The sequence below is a fragment of the Aedes aegypti genome, unplaced genomic scaffold (genome assembly GCF_002204515.2).
Source record: "Aedes aegypti strain LVP_AGWG unplaced genomic scaffold, AaegL5.0 Primary Assembly AGWG_AaegL5_hic_scaff_150_PBJ_arrow, whole genome shotgun sequence".
In the NCBI taxonomy this organism is placed as follows: Eukaryota; Metazoa; Arthropoda; class Insecta; order Diptera; family Culicidae; genus Aedes; species Aedes aegypti.
Genome location: NW_018734955.1, coordinates 99,293 through 111,218, shown reverse-complemented (window position 1 = coordinate 111,218; position 11,926 = coordinate 99,293). Strand labels below are relative to the sequence as shown.

The 11,926-nt window shown below is 36.0% G+C and overlaps 1 protein-coding gene across 1 annotated transcript; it reads left to right on the top strand.

Annotated features, from left to right (window-relative positions):
• The first annotated feature begins 4,228 nt into the window (after window positions 1-4,228).
• On the top strand, window positions 4,229-5,465 carry LOC5576497 (lipase 1). The gene is made up of 2 exons (XM_021856304.1): window positions 4,229-4,389; window positions 4,452-5,465. The coding sequence occupies exons 1-2, from the start codon at window positions 4,267-4,269 to the stop codon at window positions 5,427-5,429; spliced, it is 1,101 nt and encodes a 366-aa protein (XP_021711996.1). The 5' UTR covers window positions 4,229-4,266; the 3' UTR covers window positions 5,430-5,465.
• The last annotated feature ends 6,461 nt before the right edge of the window (window positions 5,466-11,926 follow it).

The following is an 11,926-nucleotide window of genomic DNA, read 5'->3' as shown; positions in this document are numbered from 1 at the left end:
TACTTAAGTGAAAACAATTGATATATTTCACTGAATATGTGAAATAACGTTTTGAATTCATGCGTAAACCTTTGAGACCATTGAGAACATTACGATAGGTAAGATATTTCTGAGATTTTTCAGCCATTATTGCATAATAGAGCGAAAAATTGTTAACCTGTCAACTGTTACTCCGTAACAAGTTGGCGGCGTACAATCTTATTTTAATATTTTCAGTGGAAAAAAGTTGCGTATAATAATTTCCTGTACCACTTCTTAGTTGTCCTCTGTGACAGTTTCAAACTGCAATAAAAAAGTTTTAGAATTAATTCGACGTAGACCTAAAAATAACTAAATTTAAACACCGTCAATTTTCTTGTCAGGTGGGGCAAGTGAAAAGTTTATCATTAGAGATTGAATTTGTGTTTTCTGTTTAAGTAGCCATAAGTAAACATGGTTCGCGATTATCATAGAAAAACATAACGTGCTGATAATTCAAGAAACACTATACTCAAGCGTTAAAAGCCATTAGAAATCGTGGAACTTCTCTAAAAGATGTTGCCAAACATTACAATATTAATACTTCGGGCAGCCAATTAAAAGGAAGACTTTGACTGAAAAGTTGCAATATTAGAGAACACACGGAAATCTCGTGGAATGTCTATGTAAAGCTAGTTCAAAACATAAAAATGGGATATAGGTCTATCCACATAAAAAAGATTCGAAATACGTTATTGAAGGATTCCGTTTGATTTCTCCCGAAGAGTTATCCGACGTCATATCCAACTTTCTCAAAAACAAATAACGAGCGGTGGGAATTATACAGAGCAGAAATGCAATTGCTGTCCTATAATGTAAGAACTAACATTGGAAATGTTGCAGTTATAATGTTGTCGAATCATTTCAACTAACATAACTGAACAGAAGAAAATTCAAATGAAAAGAATAACATTTTCTTTGTTTACATATTACTTATGTTATTGTTCATTGGGAAGCCTTAACAAATGTTAAAGCTTATAGAAATCGTGGATATAACTGTTTGTTTTTGAATTTATTGTTCAAAACGGTAAACTCTTCACTTGCCCCACTTTTGGGGCAAGTGAAAAGTAAGGAGACATTTTTCAAAAACTTTTTCTGTATTTTTTTCTTCAATTTTTCATAAAAATCAATTTCAGCATGCTGCTTATATTTGGTGGGAGTCAAGCTAAAAAATATACACGACCTCATTTGTTTCAATTTAAAGTCTCTAGAATTTGAAGAATCTCAACTATGCGAATTCCATTACCCACTTGCCCCACGGTACCTTAGTTGAAAATGTATTTTTTCTGTATTCTACGCAGTTTTGTGAATATATTGTAGTTCTTTGAATTGCTAACAATCAAAAATTCAATGTCAATTATTTGGTTACACTAATAGATCATCATACAATAAAAAATCTATAGGTTATCGCGATAAATTTCAAGTTATCTACAAATTACTGCCGGTTAGATTTTTTTTAGGACTTGCTCCGGTGTTTTGAGTACTACAAACCAAACAAGAGTTCCCAAAAATATTTCAAAAATCTGACATGAATCTAGAAGCCCATACGTTTCTGTAGGTGCCAAAATTTTACAAATCGGACATAGGACATCCGATATATAGAGGGTTGAACTTAGCGTTCCAACTGATTTTGAGGCTTCGTCCTCGGTGTGTTAATTCGAAAACCGTAAGTCTTGGGATGTTGGTGTGTTCTGCAAATTTGTGTGACTTCTGAAAATGAAGAACTTTGTAAAACAGACCAACAACCCAATACTTACCGTTTTTGAATTATATAAAAAAGTCTCTCGGTTACTTACTTCTGTTTTTGAACAACACTCTGAAACTCTATGGAAAATTACTGCAATGTAATAATTCCTTTACAGGCAAAACTCCAAGTTATTTGTAGTTAGTCATCCAAATTTCAGCCAATTCGCACTACCAGAAGCTTTGAGCATTTTGTATGGAAAAACAGCATTTGGTTACTAACTTATGCCACAGACTGTACCTGGAGTAATTATCTGAGCAATCTATTTTAAAAATTGCTGGACAGGTCCCTGAATGATTGCATGGAATATTCGCAGAACGAAATCTTGAAGCAATTGGTAGGGGAAATTTTGAAGGAATTTCGGCAGAAGTGGCTTTAATTACTACAGGGGAAATTGAAGTAAAAACTCAAGCAGACATTTCAGTACGAATTAATGAAAAAATCAGTACGATTTAATGAAATGTTTGTAGGTTTTCATACAGACTTTAACATTGGAAACTTTGTCATTCTTTACCTAGGAGTTTTTGAAAAGATTTCCCGGAATACCAATAGAAGAAATCAGTGGAAGAATTACCGGAAAAATCGCTGATGGAATTTCTAAAGAAAGTCTTGTGCAGACTTACGGTTAAATTTTCGGAAAATTTTCGTGAAAAATAATAAATTTATCAAAGTTTAACTGATGAAAGATTTGTGACGAAAATTATATAGAAATTGGTTAAGGTATTTTTGAGGAAATCAATGGAGGAATTCTTGAACTCATGGAACATTTTCTATAGAAATTTGTTGATGGATTCCTGGAATCCTAGGAAGAGTTTCTGAAACTGCGGAGGAATCATGATGAGAAAATCTATCTTGACTTATCAAAAGAATTTTCAAGATTTTTTTGTTAAATTGCTTTGAAATTCTGCATTTTTAATTCGCGAAGTGAAATATTTTTATTTATAACTAGTGGTCCCGGCAAACTTCGTCTTGCCATCAAGTAGGCTGTTGGAAAACGACTTGAATCACCCCATACAAAATGACAGTTCCGTTCATTTTCGTTTTTTCGACTTTCCTGGTGAATATCCTTGGTTTTATATACACACAAACACGTCGGAACACTTGTCGAACGAAGTGGAGAAAGAATCATCCAAATCCGTAGACCCGTTCATAAGTTATTTCGTGACATACAAACAACATTCCATTTTTATTTATATAGATTACAAACAGAGCAATCTCTCAACAAGCTCCTGGGTGCTTTTTTCCACATATCCGACTAGAAAACTTAAAAGAGAAACTCCTTCTAAGATTAGAGAAGATCTGTGGAAAATGATAAACTTTCAATTTAAATAATAACAGTAGGTTTTCACGTAAATCATCTTGTAAATCCGTTTACGGTACCAGAAATTGATTCAAAGATATCAAATCAAAATCATGGAATCAGAACTGAAACGAAACAGAATCGAAATCATGGTATCGGAATCATGAAAACCATGGAATTAAAATTGTGGAGTAGAAATTATGGAATCAATATCAGAGAATGGAAATCATGGAATTAAAATCATGATATCGAAATCATATAATAAAAACACGAAATAGAAATCATAAAATCTCAATTATGAAACCGAAATCGTGAATCCGAAATCACGAAATCGAAATATGTTAACAATGTCAGAAATTAATCCAGAGAAATCAAATCGAAACTTCAACTGAACGTAATCGAAATTATGGAATCAAAGTAATAAAATCGAAATCAAGGAATCAAAATCAGGGGATCACAATTCTGGAATCAATTTCCTGGAATCAAAATTATGGAATCGAAACCAATAAATCTTAATCATGGCATCGAAATCATGAAATCGAAATCAAAATCATGGAATCTAAATCATAATATCGGAAACATGTAATCGAATTCGTGGAATCGGAATCAGGGAATCGAAGTCGTTAAATTGAAATCATGAAATCAAAATAATAAAATTCAAATCATGGAATCGAAATTATAAAAAAAGAAAACGGATCAGAGTCGAATTCAAGTTTAAATCGATCTTGAGATTCCTTGCTATTGTCTTTGAAGCTTGTAAATGAACAACAATTATCTCATCCACTCGCGATCGGGAATCACCCGTCATTATGCGATCGCTCACAACAGTTAGAACGATTAGAATTAGTGACAACGAAATTTGCCTTGCCACACACATCACTTCTCATTTCCGGGCCGGGATCTTTTGCAATCGACCCCTCCGGGTCGCCCATTGAAGCTATTGCTTCACCATGACTCTGCACAAAAACCTGAACACTGTGTGCCTTATTATGGGGTATTAGATTTATGTTTCGGGCAAATTATCCGGGCATCGGCGTCAGAAATTCCTCCCACCGTCTGAATGACGCAAAGAAAAAAAAAGGCGCAAACTTCTGGGGGCTTGCGAAAAAGGATTTGCAGCAAACAAACCAGTTCCCAGTGGTTGTGGCATTCTGCGAGGCCTTCCGAGGTTCAGTTCGCGGCTCTTCGCGATCAGTTGCGCATAATGATTCGATCAGGAGGGACCTCCAACCAAACGGTGCTGCTGCTGCTAGTTCTGGCAACGATTACCTTCGTCGCCGGTAGAGCAGTGAGGAAGACCGTAGATAACTCCGATCGGAGTCGAACCGTGAGTATTGCAGTTGATCTTGGGTTTTGATTGATGGTAATTGATCACCTTTTTTATCGAAGGAAGACTACATCACACAATACGAGATCAATACGGAACGCTACCGGGTCACCACGGACGATGGCTACCAACTGATAGTGTATCGATTGCTTCCGCAAGTTCCAGCTCAGGGTGCGGTCCTTATCCAGCACGGAATTCGTCAATCGTCTGCCGGTTGGCTGAACCTGGAAAAGAATCTCCCAATGCAGCTCTTGGAAGCCGGGATGGAAGTTTGGCTCGGAAACTCTCGGGCATCGCCCGAATCTGCCGGTCACCTGACCTTCTCCAACGACTCAAGTCAGTTCTGGGACTTCAGTTTCCATGAAATTGGCTTCTACGACCTGGCGGCTATGATAGATGCCGCCTTGGAGATCTCTCAGCGCAAACAGCTCCACCTTATCGCCTACTCCGAAGGAGCTTCAGCTGCGCTTACTCTGCTCTCGGAACGTCCCGAGTACAACGCCAAGATGACGTCCGTGAATCTTCTCGCCCCGGCTGCCTTCATGGCCAACAGTCAGTTCAAACTGGTCGCGTTGCTGTTCAACAAATTCCGATTTATCTTACCGATGTCGGTCGACCAGATCCTGATCAATAGCAATCAGCTGTCGAAGAACTCCCGGAAACAGTTGGAGCACTACCAGCAGTTGATCCTGTCCGGGCAGTTTCGACGATTCGATCACGGTCCAAGGAGGAACATGGAGCGATACGGAAGTCGCGATCCTCCAAACTACGACCTCTCGAAGATCACTCGGCCAGTGGTTCTACACTATGGCGGCCGGGACAGCACGGTCCACCCAAAGGACGTCGAACACCTCAGTACCCAGCTGCCGAAGGAAACGGGCGTCCAGTTGATCGAGTACGACCTGTTGGACCACGGCGACTTTTCGTCTAGGACGGAAGCCGCCAGTAACGTCTACCCTATGGTCGTTGAGGACATCGTTGCCAAGTCCAAACAAATAGAGGAAGTAACGGTAGCGAAGGAGGCCCTAATGAGTGAATAAGTGCGAGTGCGAATAAATTATTGATTAGCAAACTAATCCGTCGTGAGGAAGTTAGGTTCATTTAGGCTAAACCGGTTTGAGAGAAGTCCCCTCGTTTGGATGCATCGCCTTTTAGCAGAGATGCGGAAAAAGTGGAATAACGTTCTCGAAGGCCCGCTTGATGCGCGTTTGATGCTAATTTACGCTGAGCAGGAAAAAACTGGCGCTCGATAGGTCGATTCATTGAAAGGTGATATGGTTCAGCTAAATGTGAAACGATGTTGGTTAAACTAGTATGGACAACGGATTGAACAAAACGTAGCATGATGCTGCGTTTTTGATGAATACAGTCAACTTTCTATAACCAGATATTGAAGGTTTAATCGAGTTATGGACGTTTCGGGTTATAGAACACCAAATCAGTGTAATTGTGGTTCGAGGGACCATCGAGGTAGCAATGAAAAGCTTTTACTATAGTTCTATAACACGATATCGTGATACGGAATAGACATCGAGTTGTGGAGAATTGACTGTAGTGAAAATGAAACTTGGAGGAGTGGAATGGATGAATCTTAAAACAGCCGTCTGGGACTATGTTGTAGTGGGCAATAAAAGTTCGAATGGGTTTAGATGTTTGAACAGTTTTAAAGCCATCTAGCGGTAACAATCTGAATTTATGGTGTTATTCGAAATATAATCATCACTATCCAACAAACCCAACATCAACCGATACATTTCGGTATTGTAACGTAAGTATAGGAATAAGACTACAAACAGAAAAGAACAATTCGTGCGTTCAGTATCATAAGGGTGTTGATGCAGAGAAAATCGACTTTAGATACTTACATGGCCGGGCTACTATTTCCAACTGTATGATACTAAATGCGAGAATTATATTGCATGTCTTTAAAATTAATGGTATAAATATTAGTAAAAAAAATACATTACGGCCCTTAATTAATGGTTACTATCAGTTACGATACACGAAAGAATTAATAATAAAGTCGTCCTCAAGAGTACTTCGGAAGCGGATTTACGAGGAAATTTCAGACAAATATCTGTCTACAAAGTTGTTTACATTAGTACGCCCTTTGTTTGTAGCCCTAATTTTCAAATAAATGAAATATTTAACTTTCTTACTTGTAAAAACTATGGTTCATATTCTTCAGCGAAGTTGTAGACCATTTATTTTCAAGCAACTTTGTAATATAAAAGATAGCTAATCCATTAACTCACCAAATAACTGTTTTTTTTGCTCTGGTTCATAGACTACTTTCATGAGATACTGGAATTAAAAACACTGGAGCCTGAAAAACTATGTGAACATAGGAATAAAAGTTCTAAATTAGCCAATTTAAGAGCCACAAAAACTCCTGTTTTTGGTAAAGTTGTTTGAAATTGAATGCTCTACAACTTTCCTGAAGCATGTTTACTATAGTTTCTACAAATAAGAAAATAGAATAATTAGTTTCTAGGAAAATGTCGATTTCGACAAATCTATACAAAGGGCCTAATTAACCCCTCTACTAGCAGCATTAATTTTTCTACAACAAAAAAAAATAAAATCGCGATATTAATTTTTTTTTATATATTTTTGCTCCCTTTTTTCACAAATTTTCAAAAAACTCTTCCACTTTTCAAACCCATGTCGGTTTGGTTCCATAGGTATTCCGAACTTCTTGGTGGACCGACCCGTTTCCATAACCCATGTAAATATCTCAAACTACATAATTTTTCTCATGTTCTGTTATTTGCCTTTCAAACCAATACAGGATGAGAGTCTGTGGTGAAAAAATGAAGAAAATTGGAGCATTTTTTTTAATGAATAATGAGCATTTATATTTGGGGCCTTCCTTAGCCGAGTGGTTCGCGTCCGCGGCTACAAAGCAAATCCATGCTGAAGGTGTCTGGGTTCGATTCCCGGTCGGTCCAGCATCTTTTTGTAATGAAAATTTCCTTGACATCCCTGGGCATAGAGTACCATCGTACCTGCCACACGATGTACGAATGCGAAAATGGCAAGTTTGACAAAGAAAGCTCTCAGTTAATAACTGTGGAAGTGCTCATAAGAACTCTAAGCTGAGAAGCAGGCTTTGTCCCAGTGAGGACGGTAATGCCAAGAAGAAGAAGATTTGTGGTACCACTCTGGCAATATAAGGATTTTGAAAACTTCAAAATACATCATATTGTAACTATTTTTAATGTACTCGAATTAGAATGTCTATTTCCCGGCAATTTTGCTCGTCAGGACAAAAATTTTAGCTTGTCCCGGGAAATCCCGGAATCCCGGGTTTTATAAAACTTTCAATAAAACTAGTATTTTGGCAGATATTGTGTACTTCATTCAACAATACAATGTTTTTAAATGAATTAAAAAGATAAAGTAGCTTTCCATAATTAGAATAAGGTGGGGCAAAAGTTGGACCTTAGTGGTATAAGAAAAATTTTCAGAAAAACAAAAGCAGTTGAAACAAAATAAATACCCCACAGTGAACCACCAAAATATTGGCTATAATTTAGCTGAACAAACTTGTGACAAAATATTTACCCATTTTTAGTTATAACAGTTTCAAACTTGATTGTCCTTAACGAACTTTTGCCCCACCTGTGGGGCGAGAGTTCGAATCTAGTGCGGGACAAAAGTTCGCTGTCCGAAACACAAAATATCGACACTTTTATGATAGACATACTTTATACTAGCCATAAACTTATGTTCACAGAAAAATACACACTAAATTTTCGTCAAAAAATTGCCCAAAACAGGGTTAATTGTTATATGCCGAAAAATAGCTGTTTTTCGCAAAACTAATTGAAAATATAAAATTTTGATGACATTTTTCGCACAATCAGGAATATTCACTAAAATTGAAGATAATATGTGGATTCAAGGTAATTTGCAATTTTTCCTTGAGTGTATACATGGGTCGAACTTTTGCCCCACTATGGGCCAAAACTTGTTTCCAAGCATTCATGCAAAAACTAATACACCTCAAAGCATCCTTATGATAGGCCTGGAAACGCCCTTACATAAAATATTGAAAAATATTTTATCTTTATTTGGTTCAATGCAACGAAAGTTTAACCAAAAATTACAATATTCACGTCGAAAAACGACAAATAGCCATTACTTTTCCAAATCTCAATTGATTTCTATAATATTTGGAGTGAAAGTCTCTTACTTGAATGGCATTCGAACCACCATAACATTTAGAAGCTTTGTTTTGAAGTGAGCTATAAATCTTAAAAAAAAATCTTGCCCCACTTTATTCTATTTGATTTTTGATTTTGACATATGAATTGCTTAGGCGGACTGTCTTACCCCGTCTTCCCCTAATGTCAATACTCAATACCAAATACTCAATACCAATACTCAATACCAAAAGGGCTATTGCTGCTCTCATTTTTTTCTTAAAAGTTCAGAAATTTTTACGTAAACTGTCAAATTTTCAGCGATGTATGTTTTTTAGTTTTTGAGATATATTTTTTGGAAAATAAAAAATCAGTCATTTTTCATCCGCACACACTGTAGATCTCAGCGCATTATTCTTCTACATTTCTTCTTCTTCTTTCTGGCGTTGTGCTCTGGATCATGCTGAAGAGCTGCGCGTTTACCGCTACGGCTATCTGGGCCCCAGCGCATTAGATTTGTAATGTTTAAAAACCGATTTCCATTCTTTTTTTATGGAATGAAAGCTTAAGGTCTCAACTTTTCAGAAAAAATAGAAAAAATAGAAAACTTTGAAAAAAAAAATCACATTAAAATATATGAAAATTTCTAAAAAAAACTAGAAATTTTTATATTTTTTCACGTTTAAACATATTTTTATCAGATTTTTCAATTTTGTATGAATAGTTGAAATTTTAAGCTTTCATTCCATACAAAAAGATTGGAAATCGGTTAAGCTGTTGAAAAGTTATAATTTTTTTTAAACATTACAAATCTAATGCGCTGAGACCTACAGTGTGTGCCGATAAAAAATGACTGATTTTTTATTTTCAAAAAAATATATCTCAAAAACTAAAAATCATACAGCGCTGAAAATTTGACAGTATACGTAAAATTATCTGAACTTTCACGAAAAAATGAGAACAGCGATAGCCCCTTTGGTCCCGAGGCCTTTAAAACACGAAAAAACGGAAACTATTGGGTTTTTTCATGTAGAAAACACAATTTTTGTGAAATTTTATATTTTTCCTGAAAAGTCTTTAGCCTTCATTTCGTCCAAAAAGATTGAAAATCGGTCGAACGGTTCAAAAGTTATAATATTTTTAAAAATAAAAATTTTGCAAAATCGCGATTTTTCTGGTCACCCTATTTCGGAAATGGTCACCCTAATCAAAAAATCCAAAAATACGTGTATCCTTATTTCGGATAAGGAACAAAATAGCAAATTTGCACAAAATTCGGAGACCCACTAGATCGGTTTTTCATGGAATGGCTGCATAGATATGTATTTTCAAGCAACCACTGATCAAAAGTTTTCCCGATTGAAATAGCATGTTACCACCATCTTTTAGACTGACTAGGGAACAGCCAGACACTAATTATGGAATTTTTTTTGTGGAAGCAATATGCTATATATGTAAGTATGATTGAAATTGAAAACTGTAACGACGATCTAAATGGAACGCGAGTTTTCCATTTTAAGCATTTATTCCATTGGGTAACGCTTTTAAAAATAGGTCATGTGCTGATGAAATTTTGTCTCGAAGCTGGCAACGCTCAAAGAGAATCAAGTACTGTTCCATTTTGTTGCTCAAACGAACAGTGCCGATATTATACGTATTATTTTAATTTGCAAAAAAAAAACAAATTTTTTTCAATGGATTACCGCCCAATTTAAATCCTCAAAAGATGTTTGCACAGAAAACTTACAGTACCGTGGGATTCCGTTTTTGGCAACAAAGTTGAAATTTTCAGTTGCCAAAAACGGAACCGTGCCAAAATCGGAACCCATATTTCAAATTTTATTTTTCAACTATTGGTTTTGAAAACATCATTACAATGTTAACACATCATTTTTATGGAATCATAAGGCGTTGAGACTTCGAAAAGGTTCACTTCGAAGCATTTTTCCGAATGGTTATACTATGCTACGGATCTATAGCCACGTAGTGTTAAATCTGGCAAACGTTTTTCTGGTGGCGTTTTTACTCCTCAACTTCTTCAATTATTTTTTAGAAGCTTTAGGTATAATTTTTGTATAAGAGGGCCTTGTAAAACGAATAATCGCGTAAGTGAACTTTATTCATGAACTGGACATTTTCCTAAAATCATAAAAAAAATTTTTTTTCTTATAAAGACGTATTTACGAATCAATTAGCATTGCAAAGCGGCATTAGCTTTTTTTCCAATTGTATGAATATTTGAAATCAGTTTAACTTATGGACTTAAGCGTGAAATTTGAAAAAATCGGGCGGTTTAGAATTGCTCCTTCAATTTATGTTTCTGATAAAGCAAAGCATTTTATAATGAATGGTGAACTGCAACCAAAAGGGCAAATATAAACATGAGATGATGCATAAACGAGACTTACAATTTTGTAGAATTTAGTTTTTACTTGAAATAATTTTAAATTGAGCTTGATATATGTTTGACACCAACCTTATGAAACCAACGGAAATTTACAGGATCCTGTAAACCTTATAGGAATCTTCAGGTTCTCATAAGAGATCTACAGAAAAAACGCTTAAGCTCTAAAGCATCTTGCCAAGCATCCGTAGGATCTCACATAGAGTTCTCAGGATCTTGCTAAGGATTTTGCTAGGGTTAACATCTTGGAATTCCGCTGCGATGTTGCTGAAAATTCTTAAGTCTCCGATGAAAAAAACATTTAAAGTTTATTATAATTAGGCTAGGCTACCAGTAGCGCACCTCAAATTCCTCTGGGAATCTTTCCAACTCCCCAAACTTTTGACATAAATTTTAAAAATACCTCTAGAAATTCACATTATTCCGCTTAAAATTTACAGGACGCCCTAGAGTTTGTTAGGAATTACCAGATTTTGGATAAATTCTTGGATCCCTCAAGAAGCCCTCAGTGTCCACTTGGAATCTGCAGATATCCTCATGTTTCGATCAAATTTCTGAAAAGTCCCACAAGAACGAAGAATTCCTTAAGGATTCTCCAGGGTACAGTAAGGAAACTCATATACTCAGCTCGTAAGCAACATTTTGATGTTGTTGAGACCCGTATCTTTGATTAACCATGTTGTAAAGAATTCTGGATCGTCTCTCAACAAATCTAACGCCTTACAGAGCCTATAGAAAAGAGGGAACGTAACTTTAAATAGTTGACGCAGAAAGATCAATATACACACCAATACCACCGTAGTTATCGCACGCTTCAATGATATTAATAAGAACTCTTTGTTTCATGCATCAAAATAATTAATTGACGATTTCTGAATTCATTGTACAGTGACCCCACGCAGTTGAATCACCCACAATTTATGAATCAGCTGACTTCAAAAGACAAAAAGATGTCACAAAACATCACAGAATTGTTTTTACTCAT

Excerpts from the sequence above, each read along its gene's own strand:
- LOC5576497 (XM_021856304.1), top strand. The coding sequence starts at position 4,267 with ATGATTCGATCAGGAGGGACCTCCAACCAAACGGTGCTGCTGCTGCTA. Across the intron at positions 4,390-4,451 it reads ACTCCGATCGGAGTCGAACC|GAAGACTACATCACACAATA; the intron begins GTGAGTATTGCA and ends TTTTTATCGAAG.